Source organism: Pterocles gutturalis, unplaced genomic scaffold, assembly GCF_000699245.1.
Source record: "Pterocles gutturalis isolate BGI_N339 unplaced genomic scaffold, ASM69924v1 scaffold20867, whole genome shotgun sequence".
NCBI lineage: Eukaryota > Metazoa > Chordata > Aves > Pterocliformes > Pteroclidae > Pterocles > Pterocles gutturalis.
In genome coordinates, this window is record NW_010115911.1 from 44,977 (window position 1) to 61,043 (window position 16,067).

At 43.9% G+C, this 16,067-nt stretch overlaps 1 protein-coding gene across 1 annotated transcript in view; it reads right to left on the reverse strand.

Annotated features, from left to right (window-relative positions):
• Nucleotides 1–15,858, reverse strand: part of DAAM2 (dishevelled associated activator of morphogenesis 2) — a gene marked incomplete at its 5' end in the record, with an annotated part of 50,760 nt that extends 34,902 nt beyond the window's left edge. The window contains 8 exons of the mRNA XM_010075357.1: nt 6,986–7,303; nt 8,183–8,367; nt 8,778–8,836; nt 10,261–10,399; nt 11,913–12,030; nt 12,904–12,970; nt 14,843–14,946; nt 15,748–15,858. Coding sequence (XP_010073659.1) covers nt 6,986–7,303; nt 8,183–8,367; nt 8,778–8,836; nt 10,261–10,399; nt 11,913–12,030; nt 12,904–12,970; nt 14,843–14,946; nt 15,748–15,858 — 1,101 coding nt within the window. The remainder of the gene's footprint in view (nt 1–6,985; nt 7,304–8,182; nt 8,368–8,777; nt 8,837–10,260; nt 10,400–11,912; nt 12,031–12,903; nt 12,971–14,842; nt 14,947–15,747) is intronic.
• Between the last annotated feature and the right edge of the window lie 209 nt (nt 15,859–16,067).

The window sequence follows — 16,067 nt, forward strand, 5'->3', positions numbered from 1 at the left end:
AACCCCAAAGGGTGTGTGGTTTTCATTCTGACTGCCTGTGAAAGTAGTTTAAGATTTTATTTTATTCTACTAAAAGTAAAGGCTCCAAGTCTTTGCAATCTAATTGTTTCCTATTACATGATTTTGCCCAGGGCAGTGGTGGAGTCACCATCCCTGGAGGGGTTCAAGAAATGTGTAGATGTGGTGCTTGGGGACATGGGTTAGTGGGTTGGGTGGGGTTGGGTTGACGGTTGGACTTGATGATCCTTGAGGTCTTTTCCAACCTTCATGATTCGATGATTCTGTCTCCCCTGTCTACACGAGTTGACAGACACAAACTATACCCAGATTTCTGAAAGAGCATCATCCACAGTAACTGGAAATGTCCACAACCCCGTGATACATCATCCTGAGCACCAGGGAATCCTGGCTGTTGGGCAGATGATTAGCATGGAGGGAGACAGGCACAGACTCCTCCTCTGACTTTGCCATCCAGCAACTCTGGGCCAAATGAGCTCTTGTGGCACATGAATTAGCTAATCAGCAGTCATCTTCAACTAGGAGAAGGCCTCGGAGTCTCCTGCTGACACTCTCAGGACAGATGTCCTTGCTGGCACAGAGGACACAAAGACTGAACTATTTTCTCCATCCTACTGACTGTTAAGGTTCATGTTGTGTGGGACAAGCTTTGAGCAATCACCCACCCCGAAGAGGAAGACTTGCTCCTCACACCTGCCAACACTTTCAGTTCATTTAATGAACTGTACATTTATTGTACTTTATTAACTGGAAAAATAAGGAAGGTGTTGATTAAAAGAAAAAGGAAACGGGCAGAAGGGATTGTAAAGAGACCTGAGCAAACCCCAGGAACAGCAAGCCACAGCAATGAAACCAGGGCTGAAGTACCTGACTTGTACCTACACAGCAAACCGCGTTAACACTTCATTATCAGAACTAATTAGGAACAGGCTCTACTTCCCCTTCACAGTCATCAAAGGAATAAGGGAAATGTGCTAAGCCACAAGGCTCAAGGAAAAACACCTGATGGGAGGATGAAATGAAGGGGAAATAAAAGTGTGAAGTGTTCTGGAGGAAATTCCTGGCAGGGCAGACACGGTGGAGGAAAACCAACCCCCTCCCCTCCAGAGGCAGCCTGTGGGTGCCTGAGGGCAAGGAGCAGTGTCTGCAGAGCTATTTACAGGGAGAGCACACAGTAGATGGGAGCAGCACCCGTCCCTGGACAGGCTCACCAGTATCGTTGCATCATTCCTTGCCATCACTGCGGCTCTTCTTTCCACAGTAGGAAAAACATCATGACCCTGTGACTGTGACGTGATGAATGAGTTTGGGAGGCTCATCTCAGCCAAAGGAATAGGAGACAAAATTAATTTTAATCTTATCCTAACCCTGGACTCTACTGCCAATCTTAGCCAGAAGCATCCAGGCAGAGCCTTCGTTCTCATTCAGTTTCCACACTGGCTTTATAAACCTTGAATTATAAATCCTGAGGGATGTATTTGAACGGCAGAGCAGTTCTCTTGAGTTCCTCACTGTTTCAGATTGCCCCATCAAACACTGAAATGAAAGAATATTTCTTGACAAGAGCCAGAGAACATGACTTGAGGAGCAGTCCTTAGAGTCATCACTGGGACAGAGCCCTGAGGACGCCAAAAGCTCTCTGCTGTGTTTGGCAGAAGGATGGATGTGACTCAAGAGACAGCTACTCGTGAGTCTTGTCCATCTACCTGTCTACCTGCAAAACTCTCATGGGACTGAAACTTCTCCATAAATGTCAAGAATAGTGAAAGCATGCTACAGAATGGACTAGTCCAAACGAATCGCAGAGGTGCCAGAACAGGCAGTTCTGAGACCCACAAAGGGATTGCAGAGAGTAGTTCTTGTTCATACTTTCCCCCCAAAAACCAACCCAATTAAGTGAAAATTATTCTTATTTCAATTCAGATTCACTGTAAGACCCAGGTTGAACCTGGTCCTGTACAGGATGGTTTGTACGCTACTTGGAGCAGAAAGACAAATCCCAAAGCAGCACCCATTGCAATGCAACTTTCACCCAAACAACCCAAATTTAGTGCTTTGAAACCAAATGGGCTAATCCAGTGAAAGAAAAAACAAGGCAGGCAGAGGTATAAACAACCTTTATCACGCACAACACTTGCAATGGGGCTGTCCCTTCTCTTTCTATACCCTAAGCTCTGCTCTTGAAAACTTTCATGTTGTTGCCAGAAAATTTCCTACACTGAGCTCTTGCTACTCAGTTATGGATTAACTGGCTGATAGTTCCTTGTCATCAGCCAGAGAGAGTGAGTGTTTTAAGAGAAACAGGCTTGCATAATGTGGTTGCTATGATAAATGATTCCCTCAGCACCATAAAAATATTTATGGTCCCTAAATATCAATTTAAAAATAAAGCAAATTCTTTATTTCTTCTTTTTAAGGAGAGATAAAAAAGGAAAAAGAAAAAAAAAAAGAAAAAAAGAGAGATCACTAAATCTGTAACATGCTTTTCTCCCCATATTTATTTATTTATTCATTCTACAAGTCTTTCGAGGTCTGTGGTTCCCCTGCTTTGCAAAGTGTTGTCCCCCTTGGAGAAGCAAATCCTATGAACTACATTTCCCAGTGTAATCGAGCACAATGGTAGCACATACTAGCTAAGGACACATCTTATTATCAGGACAAGTACTGACAAGGCATTTGCTCCATCAAGCCCAGCTTTTGGTACGTTGCATTTAGCGATTTGCTCGCTGTAGCTGTTGCAGTTATGTCATTTCTACCTTTGGGATGAAGTCCAATTTGCTGAGACCTACCAGGATTAGAGAATAACAGCGTTTCATGGAGCTACCGATCATATCAAGCTGCCCTCTGCTACATCTAACAGATTATTTTATTTACTCTGAAAGATAAATAGTGATACTTTGCAAGCCACCAAAGTCCATCTTCCCTCAACAACCTCGCAAGCATGAGTGGAAACTTACAGGACTTTTGGAAAGCCTTTTGTTTAGTATATTGATATTTGTAAAATATTAACCACCAAAACCATCAAAAAGTGAAGCGACTGAAAAATTTAATTCGTAATTCCACTATGAATCTGAAAAAGGAACGGAGTGTGGTTTTCAGATTTCTCTCTTGATATCAGATCATTTCCTCAGAGTAAGAAAAAAATCCACTTTGAGCAAAAACTGTATTTCTATCAGGTTTGTTAACTGAGACAGCTGTACGGCTAGGCACCACCAACGCTATTATGCGTACCTTCACACTGAGATTTTGTAGAAATTTTTCAATTAATTTTTAATCTCTGGCAGCAGTCCTGCATCACTGTTTGCCATGATCCTCGGGCTGCTTTTTAGAAAGTTCCAGAAATCAGAATCATCAATAACATTACAGAAACATCTTTTTATTTAAATAGTGTCAAAATGAATATTTTCTGTTTATGTGGTTGGGGTTTTTTTTGTTTGTTTTGGGGGTGTTTTGGGTTTGTTTTTTTTTTTTTTTTTAATCCTGTGTAGTATGTAGAACAAATTTTTCTTTTGAGATTATTTCACCTATTTAGGGCTGGCTACAGAAAGCCCCTTTCTTTAGAAGCTGCTTCTCCAGCCATCAGATAACAAGCAGTGCAGTCGAAGGTTGACTTGATTTACTCTGAAAACTTCAAATCAATGTTTCTATTTCTTAAAGAGGTAATTATATTAATCCATACTTCCAGTGTCTTTGAAACCAGTCAATCGTTTGGATTAACCATAAATGTCTGGTCCCTGTTTGACCTCGGGTGTTGTGTAAAATTCAGAGTGGGAGAGCAAACTCCACTCGCTGTCCAGAAACAAAGAAAGGAATCTTTCCAAGACATTACAGTGGTTATATTGCAATATCTTTTTCTTAAAAACCAGCGACCCTTGGCACCAGCACTACTGTGGTGCTGTATGAATGGAATTCACAAACGATGTTACAGCGCTGCATGAATGGAGCTGTGGTGTGGAAGAGCTTCACCAGAACTCAGCCCATCCAGGAGCCTACATGGCTTTTGCCACTGATGGTCATCTCACATCAAAGCTAGCACAAAAATCTTTAATTCTCAAAGGAAATTAGTGGGTTGTTGCAGTTTCCTTGGTAGAAGCAGAATACTTTCCAGTCCAACCTTTTTTTCTGGTGCCCAAGGGAACTGTGGACAATCTGTTATTGTCAAGGGCTAAGAGTCTGAATATATTTCATCATTCTCCTAACACCCAACAGCTCCTTGGTCCTCTCCTTCCAAAGAAAATATCAGCACTGGGGAAAAAAAGGTGGTGCATGAATTGCCCTGGAGAACAGCCTTGATTCTGCTACTGAGAAAGAATATTGCAGACAAATCCCTCTCGGACAGCCTTGTCCACCCTCCTTTTGGGCTCTGTTGGCTTTCTCTCCCTCCCTTGAGGCTGCACGGACAGAAAGTGGCTCAATCTCATGCAGGCTGCCTCGCTCCTGGCAGCATCTTCACCCTTGCTTAAGAAAGCTTAGGAAAGAGACTCTGTACTGACCGCTTCGAGAAGGATGGTCTAACCAGTATGCAGAGATACGTAAGAGCTGAAAAATATATTTGACCTGGCTGTAGCCCTAAGTTTGTGCACAGCTGTGTTTCCAACACTGTGTCACCACACCTGGCTGTGATGCATGCTGCAGACACACCTCTTTGCTAACTAGACCTTTTTTTTAAAAAAAACAAAAAAACAAACAAACAAAAAAAAAAACAAAAAACAACATATACATGATGTCAGATGGATTGTTCCTCAAAATGTTTTTGTGGGGAAAACTTGTATTCATGTGAACTGGAACCACATGAACCACAATACTACTACGTACGCTGCCAAGCCTCAGTTTCCCATGCTCAAAACCTCAAGATTCAACGCTCCCAGCCAGGGTGTTTGTTGTGAGTCTTCATTCATCCTCAAGTGGCTACTTTGACAGTTCAGGAGAACAAAAGGGAAGATGAGGCCATCATAGAATCACAGAATCATGAAGGTTGGAAAAGACCTCAAGGACCATCAAGTCCAACTGTCAACCCAACCCCACCCAACCCACTAACCCATGTCCCCAAGCACCACATCGACACGTTTCTTGACCCCCTCCAGGGATGGTGACTCCACCACTGCCCTGGGCAGCCTGTTCCAATGCCTCATCACTCTTGCAGTGAAGAAATTTTTTCTAATCTCCAGCCTAAACCTCCCCTGGGGCATCTGACCTACCTATGACTTTGCATTGAGAGGATTCCTATCCATGTGAATAGCAAGAAAGTGCTTGTCACGAAGCAGGGAATCTAGGAGAACTGATGAAGATGGCCAAAACGTATCGCCTACTCCAGCAGTCAGTGGAATTAAATAATTCCATAACGAAGTGCACCCCAAATAACCAGGCAAGCCACCTGTGTCTGCACCCCCACCTCTGCAGTTTTGCAGAGACCTCACTAGGTCAAAACACTGACACTAACAACACCCCAAAATGAACCCCCCACCTGCTTATGCTCCTTTTTTCAACTATTCTGCCTTTCTCAAAATAGCATCTTTTACCCACCTCACCACCCAGGTCTTCAAATTTATTAGCACAGCTGCCTTCACTCCTAACCAGAGGGCAGGATAAGCCTACAGTTACTGTACACTAAACAGAAACACCTGTGACTCTCTTTTTCATATACACTCATATATATACACATCTATTAGTCATTATTTCTTTTCTTCAGAGCACTAAGTTCCATGTTCTGCAAAGGAAAATAAATCCCCGTCCTTACGTTCTCTCCCACACCCCCCACGTGGCCTTGACAGACAAGCGCAGACGGTGCAGCAAATATTTCACTTCACTTTATTTTAAAGAAAAGGAGAGAGGGGGAGAGAGAATTCTTGTGGCATTCCAGAGGTCCCTGGACACTCATTCCAAATGCCGGAGTTGGGCCCTGGGTGAGTTTCAGTCTAAAAGAGAACCTGGGTTTCTAGGCAGCCATCCAAACTCAACACAGACACTTTTTTTCTTTCTAAAATAGTTAAAAAAATCCCAAAACCTGAAGAGAAGGGGAGGGGAAAAAAAAAAGAGAGAAAGAAGAGAGAGAAGTGGAGTGGAAGGAGAGGCAACCTAGGCAGCAGAACATGAGTGCAACAGGAACAATCCAAGTCCTCTGCTTTTATTGCCAATTTGGAGTTTTATCACCCAGAGACAGAGTTGTAACTGTGCAGGAAGGGCAGCTTCCCTCCTGGCTGTGAACCAACAGTGAGGAGAATCAAGCCACCCTTCTCTCCTTGGTGATGGCTCCTGCCAGGGTAGAGAAGGCTGGTTTGGGAGCAGGTTGTCACCATGCTTTGCCCACATTGGCTTTGGCCATCCTTCTCCCTGACATGCGAGTGAGGGCAGCTCTAGCACACCAGTCCTGGAGATGTCTGGCTCTGGTTTGTGTCTTCAGTCCCGCTATAGCTTTGCCTAACCGATAGCACGCCCAGATCTGCTGCAGCTCAATCGAATCCGTGGTCACCACAGGAGACATGCTGCACTCCTGGAGAATTCTCTCGAGACAGTTACTGACTCCTACAGATCTCAGCCCAGGGAAAGCCACAATATAGAATCACCGAATCATGAAGGTTGGAAGAGACCTCAAGGATCATCAAGTCCAACCATCAACCCAACCCCACCCAACCCACTAACCCATGTCCCCCAGCACCACATCTACACGTTTCTTGACCCCCTCCAGGGATGGTGACTCCACCACTTCCCTGGGCAGCCTGTTCCAATGCCTCATCACTCTTTCAGGGAAGAAATTTTTTCTAATCGCCAGCCTAAACCTCCCCTGGTGCAACTTGAGGCCGTTTCCTCTTGTCCCATCACTTGTTACTGTAGAGCAGAGTCCAGCACCCACCTCCCTACACCCTCCTCTTAGGTACTCGCTTCCATCACCTTGCACTTCATGGCATTAATCAACACCGAGTTGTAATTAGAAAGTAAACTAATTGCTGTGACTACTGTGATTTCTTACCTCGCTCAGCTTAGCCCAGTTGAAGGATTTCAGCGGGTGCGAAGGCTGTGGGATAGATTTCTTCTTTAGGCTGGTGCCACTGCTGCTGAAGGTGGTTGTTGAAGGAGGTGGCATCCCCATGCTGAAGAAAGGTGGTGCTCCTGGTGGCGGAGGAGGTCCTCCTGGAGGAGGTGGTGGAGCAGGAGGAGGGGGACAGCTGGAGAAAGGCAGAGGAGGTGGCAGCGGCGGCAAACTCTCCGAGATGTGAGAAGAGGACAAAGCTAACGGGCCACCTGGAGGAGGAGGCGGTGGGGGTGGGAAGGAAATGCTGCCCCCATGCTGGAAAATAATTAAAAAAAAAACCACTGAGAAAAAGAAAGCAGTTTAAAAGGCACAATAACTCCATGTTGCCAGCTGATGCGATTTTATTACGAGTCTGAAAATATTTGATGTTTTCTTTAAAGCCTCCTGCACTCAAAGCCATGCAATAAAGGGAGGAATCTCAGCTTTCGTTTTAGAGAAAGTTTCAAGCCATTGAAGTTATGGAGAAGAGCTTGAAAAAAGGAACCAGAAATGGCTCAGAAAAACAGAAAGTTAGCAAAAGAAGCCAAAATGTATTATTTTCTCCTTATGTACGAAAAAAAAAAAATGTTCAATCTTATGAACTTTTGAACTCCTGGGCTTTCAACCTTAGGGTTTGAAATACTGAATACCTGTCATTAGTGGGAGAGCGGAGGAGGGACTGAATCTGCTTCTGCAGTGTCAGGGCTGTGTCCTGGGGAGCTGAGGCTAAGGGGCAGAAGGAGCACCGAGCAGGAGGGAGCAGCTGCGAATGTCCCTGCTGCAGAGCTCCAAGGCAGTACAGATGCTCACGAACCATGACAGGAATCCTGTTTCTTCACTAAATTTACTTTAATATCTGGGAGATTTCTCTCTGTTCCACTGAAATAACAATCAGGGCCACCCCACTCAGCAGTAAAAATTATTTTAAATAATTGTAAAATAAAAAAAATAAATCAAAAATTATGGCTGGAGGAGGACACGTGTGCCTTGGCAGCTCCTGCAAGGAAGGTGGTTGAGGAGAAGGAATGGACCAGCCCCTGCATTATCCATTCTGTACCACCAGCTCAGGGATTTCGGTCTCACTCAATGTGCTTTTGTTCATCATTCACTAGTCAGAAGGCTTTAAGCGGGACGGGAGGAGTCCCAGTCTCATACCGAGAATTCATTAAGTTGAGCCACCAGGTCGTTCATCTGGTCCCGGGTCTGGCGCAGCTCCAAGGATTCCTTCTGCAGCTTGTCCTTCATTTTGTTCAGTGTCTTCATCATTTCATCTTTCTCCTGGGTCTTTGTCTCACATTCCCGCTCCTTCTTCTCTAGCCTGCTCATCAGCTCGGCGTGATCTAGGGGGAAGAGGCAGGTAGGGCTGAGGAAATAAAGCTCATGAACAGTCCCCGAAGAGATGCAGGTTGTGCTGAAATAAAACTGACAAGTTCAGCGGGGTATGTATAATGAGAGTAGGAAAACTGAAACAGAATCTGACTGTCCTGACAATGATCTTCAGCCATCAGGACAGCGATGTCCTATGTTCTTGAGGTCTTTCCAACCTTAATGATTCTATGGCTGCGGGAAGGTCCATACTATGAAACACGCAAACTGATCACCACGAGACAAAATGGACTGGAGGGAGCAAAGCAGGGTCTGGCCACAAAAGGAAGAGTTGTGCCCAGTTCTGCTGCTTGCTGCTCTGTGACCAAGTTGGGACCAGTCTCGCCTCCTCTTTGGCCTCCCCAAGCACAGAGGATGCACTCACCTTTCCGAAACTTCTCTGCTTGGTCCCTCCACTGCTTGACTTCATTTTCATTCACCAGCCTGAAAGATGAAATCAGATCATTTAGACTTGTTCTGAGCTACCCGTGCTGAAAGGCAAATGGGCATTACATGTAGTCATCAGCAAAAGGCAACCTGGTGAATTTACACGTTTATATGGGATCATACCGGCGATCCCAATCCTTACTGTAGCCAATAGCTAATATAAATGTGATGGCTTGTTGCTCAAGGTCCTGAAAAGGGATAAAGGAATGCCTGGGGGAAAAATCCTGATGTTTTCCTGTTTTTAGGTAATGCCCTTAAAGTGTCAAGTCTACTTCTTCTGAAAGAGAAAAGTCATCACTAAAATCACCATAGCTGCTGTGGGTTACAAATTACCCCACTCTTAATACCACACCAGATTGCCATCTCGTTTTCTACTTTCTGTGGTTCTGTTTTGTTTTTTTTCACAAGGAGGGAGGATGCTTATCTATTTGGTAATATATCAGTAACGAGGCAATGCTCATATCTCATCCTGGCACAGCTATTTCCTATTCCTGACAGCAACTATGCAGGGCATGCTGGGGATTGATTAGATATGCAGAGTAGCTCTGCAAGTAGCAAGGGAAGATCAGGCACAACGTCTGCAATGAAGTCTGCTATCCAGACAGAAAGAGAGCAACACCGGTGTATTTTTCCATGACAAAAAAATCAGTTTTGATTTTGGCTCACGCCTGTAACAGGAGGGACTGTAAGATTTTTAGTACAGGAGAATTTGGTTTTATATGAGGCTTATGCTCTATAAAATGCTCTTTTCAGTGGATAATTCAGAAGGGTAATGGGCCATGAATTACCTGCAGAGGCAGATGGATGGGATGAAGAGTCCAAAAGTTTGGCTAAAAAAGGACTGAGAAGAGGGAAGTTGAGATGAGAGCCAGCTCATGTAGCTAGACTTCTCAAATGATGCATCCTATGGGAAAAAATAATGGTAGTGCCCTCAGCCAAGTCTGTGGGTGAGAGCATGCAGACATTTTACGAAGAGGTAAAAGGTTCTGTGTACTAGTGGGGGCTGCTTTCCACTATTTGAAATCTTTCAAAGCTATGTGCTGATTAGCGAGGAATGAGATCTAATTAGAGATGACCATTTTTTTTTTTCTTGAATATCAATGAAAGCTTTCATCAACATCCTGAATGAAAAAAGAAACACGAGGAAGCCTTGTTATAAGATCATGGGTATTTTTTCTGCTCTTCTCACCAGCTAAATATTTCATAGAAATTAGAAGCCAAAGGCAAGGACTTTGCTAGAAAATAGTGTCTAGTTAAGGTATCATGAGAAGGAAACTATCTAGAAGACCAACAAGACAATGAGAAGCTGTAAGTTAAAATAAGAAAGTCCTCAGATATGATATTTTATTTCCTAAGCATCTATTTGCTTATCATATACTTATACCTGCATAACAGAAATAAACAATAATAATGCAGCTTACATTTTAATGATATTTTTGACGTTGAAGTTTTCCAACGGAGCTGTATCAGGATCATCTCCTCGTTCATCCTGAAGAACAATCTGTTGGAGTATCCTGTCCAACAGCTGCCACTGCTGGAAGTTTCCTCCATTCCTCTTATCTGCATGAAAAAAAGATCAACCCATGAGAACTTCCACTTCCACGCCAAAGTGCACAAACCTGCCAACAGACTGGCATTCCTTCCCTTCCACCTTCCATCTCATCCTGTATGTAGAAAACTAGAGCACACAAAGCCCATCCCAGAACTGTTGCTATCAGGTTATTTACAAATACCTGCCATATGGGAACAACACATCCCAGGCACGGGCAACTGACTTGCACCTTCAGGCTGTGCAGCCCTTTTGACAGATTAGCTCTAACTTGCACTTGAAATGTCTATAGAAGTGATTCCTTTGTGATAGCTGTTACTCAGGATTTTCTGGGGCTTGATGTTGGGTGTTTTGGGCTTTTTTTGGTTTTTGTTGGGTTTTGGTATCCAGGTAACATCGTGACCAGACACTGTAAAAACAATGAGATGTTCTACCTCCATGCTTGGTTATCTGCAGGTCAGTGAAACACAACTGGCATGAAAAATCCATACAAATATGACCAAAAAGTGTGGAGAGAAAGAACAGAAATGGCACCCAAGGGACTGGTCCCATGGATTTCAGACAGAAGAGCCAGAGCAACATCAAGTTCACCTCAGCTCCCTGAGTTACAAACCCTAGACCTTTAGGTTCTTTAAAACCTCTCCAGTACAATCCTGTCCTAGCCTAGCAGGATTTAGCCCTTCTGCCATCAAAAATCCAGGTCAATACCTAAAGCTCAAGCACTGTCAAGGAGACCACTGGGACAAAGAACTGCTTGACTTTGTGCCTGGCAGTACTTGAATTCAATAAGTGCCTGAAAATATACCACATTTTTCTGAAAAAAACCACCACAGTACCTCTCCCTCGTGTTCCCTTCTCAGTTTGACTGCTCAGGCATGGCTGAAAGGAGTGAAGACCCGCACCCGATACCCACCAGGATCAAGTCAGGCAGTTCTTCAGTGATCCTGCTCTGCCTTTGCTCAGCTACTACACTCGGGAAGTATAACCAAATTATTTTATTGCAGTGAACAAGAAGAATCCTATCACTTCTTTAGAAAGCAAATGCCAATATTATTTTTCAGTTTGAGTTCAGGAGCTCTCCACTGATGCACTGCCATGAGACTGCAGCCTGAAGGCTTGCTGTGGAATTCCGCAGCGACAGAGCAGCTTTCAGTACGCTGCTGTTTCACCAGAAAAATTCCTCTGTGCATTTTGTTAATATTCAAAATGGTATCTATTTCTGGGAATTCCCTGTTCTAGAGCACAAAGGCTCTTTTTTAAAAAATTCTAATTTAAAAGCTCTGACAGTGCCTAACTGGAATGTCTCAGCTACTTCATTTTATTTGCAAGTGCAGAGAAGTCAAGCTGCTGCTTTAAGTATGGTGACAAAAATCTGCTGGATGGAGACAAGTCCCTTAGGCACTGCCAAGTTCCGAATGGAAGACGAAGGCGGTGTGTGTCCTGGTATCTGTGACCCTGTACCTCCACCAAAGCTTCACCCAGTTCTTCAGAACCCCTTGCTCTGGAACACGGTGATGTACTCACATGGCAACTGCAAGCAGTGCTGGAGGATGGATAACAAGTACGGATAAGCGTCCGTGTGCTTCAGTCTCTTCTTGATCAACTCAAACATCTGAGAGGCACTTTTTGTGTCAATGTGGATCTGACGTGAGAGAAGGCAGTGGAAGAACAAGTAAGAGAAGAATCATGCACAATGAGAGCCTGGCTAGCTGAGAAAGGGAAATTTCTAGCAGCTGGACCTCTGTAGAGTCTCCCACAATGTCCAGATGCAAGTGCCAGTGAGGAGCAGGCACACGGGTCTTTGAGATCAGCATTGCCGCTCCCATTCCAGTATGGAAAAAAATCCCCAAAATAAAGGTCTAGAAAGGTGGGAGGCACGCAAAGCCACCCGGAGCTACTCTGCAGCAAGCAAAACATTTGTGTCCTAGTAAGTTGTGGCACAAATAGTAGAAGCCAAGCAGGAAAGGGCTAGTTCTTCTGTATGGGTGTGCAGCAAGAAGAAAGGACATTATAACTCTTCTGGAGCGTACAGCCTCTTACTATTGCTAGAGGTTGTGGAAACTGTCCTTGTTTTATGCTCATCTTTAAAATGCACCCAATCTAAAGTACCAATCCTCTGCAGGTGACAGCCTTTGGGAGAGGTTCCTGTCATCTTGGGAAAAGTATCAGAGAAGAACCAAGCTTCACCCATAGTCCTGCTGGAAAGGGGATGTCTGAAACTAGAATGCAGCTGGACCATCAGGACTGAGAAGATGAAAGCAGGGTTGAGAACCTCCTGCTCTCCTGAACCTTCGGCCAAATAAAAGAAATAAATCTCTGTCAAAGACGCTTGGCAGCATCTTTCCATTCTTCACTCATCACAGATCCCCTACTTGCTAAAGGAGAAACAGTGGAAACAAGAGCACCAGCCACTCTCGGCACCAAAGTCAATCATCATTTTCAAGGGACGCTAAGGGAACATCCAGAAGTGGATGTTCAGCTTTGGCAAGTTCAGGTACTCCAGAGAAAAACTTACCAGGTCAAACCGCTTGGCCAGTTCCAGGTCATCTTCGTTTCTGACCATCTCAAAGAAATCTAAGTGCCTAAGAGAAAACAGAAAAAGAAACCAAACAAAACCTGCCAGAGTTCATGGCATAATTCAGACTTCAACTAAGCGTGTCACTACAGAAGCAGCGACACCTCGTGCCCAGCTGGAACGCCTGGAAGTTGGGAATCCTTTCTTACGTGAAGTGCTGGGATAGGTGTGCAAGGCAACCCATGGGGACCAGTGAGAGGCTGAAAGGAACGGCTAGCTGAGGTATATGTGCTCTTTAATCCTTGTGCTAAGTCCCTGTGTTGAGGTAAGGCTACTAAAAATAAACATAAAACAGGAAAGGGATATTCTGTTTGTGATGAATGCCATGCCTGCAGTGATAATACACTTCTTAGAAGTCCATGCCACGCTTGGTAACCAGACATCAGACCATCAACAAGTTGTTTCTTTTACTTGGTGGAGCAGAGGTGCATTCAGTGGAGGAGTGAAACAGCAGATCTCACAACTGCCTTTACATTTGCCTACCGATAAGCACAGCAGCATGCCTCTGTTGGGATCTGGAGGACCTGGCGAGGGACACGTTTGACCATGTCGTCTGGACTTCTCTTGCATGGAGAGCAGAGCACAGCATACGATGTGGAGAAAGGCTGTGGCACACCCCCCTGGACAGAGCTGGCATATAGGCTGCGTAATCCAGGCACCTGGGATCATTCTCAAGAGTACCCCTAAGCCCCTCGTAAACGCTCCTGGTTCCTGGCCAAAGGAACACGGATCTCAGGCACGTTCTGTTTGATCGCTCTATTGCTCCATAGCAGCTCCTGACAGCGGAGGTTTGAGAAGACGATGCCTTGAAAGCTGCAGGCACAGAGCTGACCCAGAGGTTTCTCACCACATGCTTTGGCAAACCTGACACTCTTATCTAGGAAATCCCAGGTATCGGATCCCTGCAAATCAGCCCCGCTCTGCAGGAAGGGGCTTGGAGTAGCAGGCAATCAGGGACACATCAGCAGGTCAATGCATCTCCACAAAGCTTCGCGTGGACACGGGAGAAGGTGGACTCCCACGGCTGCCTGCTCTTACACCTTAAAATGCTTCGTTGGGTCAAGCAACTGGATGTGACCAGGCTCCTCATTGGTTCATCAGCCTTTTAGCATCTTGAAGCGTCTCGGGCAAATCGTTCAGATTGTTTACTCCAAGTTTATTTCAGCATGTGGCTTTGTGAAGGGTTTAATTTAAGGTCATTAGCAGCTTCAATTACTGTGGCAAAATATGGAATTGCTAGAGGAGAAAGCATTTAGTATCTGTATTGCTTTTAAACAGAGGAATTTGAAGGTGTCATTCAGCGGCACATTTTGTGCAGTAGCAGGGCCCTTTGAAGATGCTCCTCGTTCCTCTCTCTTGCCCCCTGGGCATCTCTACCCTTCGCCCACCACAGCTGCCTCTTCTCTCATAGTTATGCCAGGGCTGCTGTTTAGGAGGTTGTGACACAAGCTAGATCAGAAAAAAGACTGAGAAACTCAGATCCTGCACTTGGACCACACATACTCAGTCTCAACGAAGCCAATGAACTACTGGTTCCTCTCCCTCCTCCCAGCACAGGCTTTTGTTGCAGTTTTGATACAAGAGAAAAGAATCAGAATCTTTTTTTTTTTAAATTTTTTTTCATTCTGATTGCCATCCCCAGCCGAGAGAAAAAGCAATTCAGGAACTCCTTGCCACAACCACTGCCAATTTAGTATCTCTGTTTCCTACTTCATCTGCTGGTTTTAATGTTAAGGATAAATATAATTTTTGTCTTTAAAGGGAGTCAGTTTTTAAGGCACAGAGACAGCGTTGTGCTTAAATCTGAACCCCCAATGGAGAAGAGTTTCCACAAACTCTTTCTGTTCATCAATAACTGTTCTCAGAAAACATGTCTTACCTATCCAGCGTGGCATTCTCGTGTCCTCTTAGCTTGTCAATGACGGGTTGAATTCCCAGCATTAGGAACTCATATCGTAGGTGTAATCGGAACTCCAAATTGTCCTTAAGAAGTGGGAGAAAACAAAGTTATCGGGTTCCAAAAGCTTTAAATCACATTTTTAAAAATTACTTAAAATCTCATTTCTTCCCTTTTAATATCCTCTATCCTGACACCAAATTCACGGGATCATTAATTCCAGTAAATTAAAAAAATATTAACACCTCTGCCTCTGTTTCACTTAAAAACACAGTCCTCATTTACCTACAAGGAGCTCTGCAAACTCAGACAAATTCATTGCCAGGCAGAGCTCTTATCAGCTTGTTGTCTGTTGTGGTTTAACCAAAAAAAGAACAGCCAATGTTAAAAAAAAAAAAAAAAAAGGTTTTTTTTTCATGAAACAAAAGCAGTCTAAACTATCCTTCAGACCCAAAAGAAAGTCTTGTAAATGAAAGAAAAACCACCAAACTGTCTTTTATGAAGTGTTTCCGTTTGACATTGTTCAATTTAAATGTTTTGAGTTTGGCTTTGAGTCAAAACAACTTAATATTTCAAAATATTTCTGAAGGCAAAACAAAATGTTTTCTAAAAGGCTGAAATCAAGAGGTAAACGCTTCCCAGTTCTTAAAAAACAAAACAAAACAACCGAAAGCAATAATTTCAGATCATTTCAGTGCAAGTAGTCTACGTTATATTAGAAGAGAGTGGGAATGAAATAAAATAAAAGACATTCTAGGGCTGATATTAACAATTCAGCATTATTTTCCACAATGTATATCCACTCAATAACACAAGATTTGGGACTTAATCTACTAACCATTTCCAAGGTAAATTAATCCAAGCATAACATTTTTGAAGTGACCCACCTCACCAGCACCTGCGTTCAGCACAGCATTGATAAAGGACATGATGGCTGTTTTGAGATTTACTTCATCTCGGTACCGTCCCATGCTTCGGTCCAGCTCATTCAGCAATGTCTGAAACAGAACAGCAGGCTGGCTTAGAGGAGATAATCTCATTTCTTGCATGATTTTGCATTCTGTTTGTGGAGTATGCACACACTCTTCTTTTGTTTTGATATATATTTTCAGAAATATTTTTTTTTCAGACAAGGTTGTTAGAAATTTTGGGCATGCCAACAATAAATAAACGAAGAATAGTGATAGGAGTAAAATGCTCACCTGAT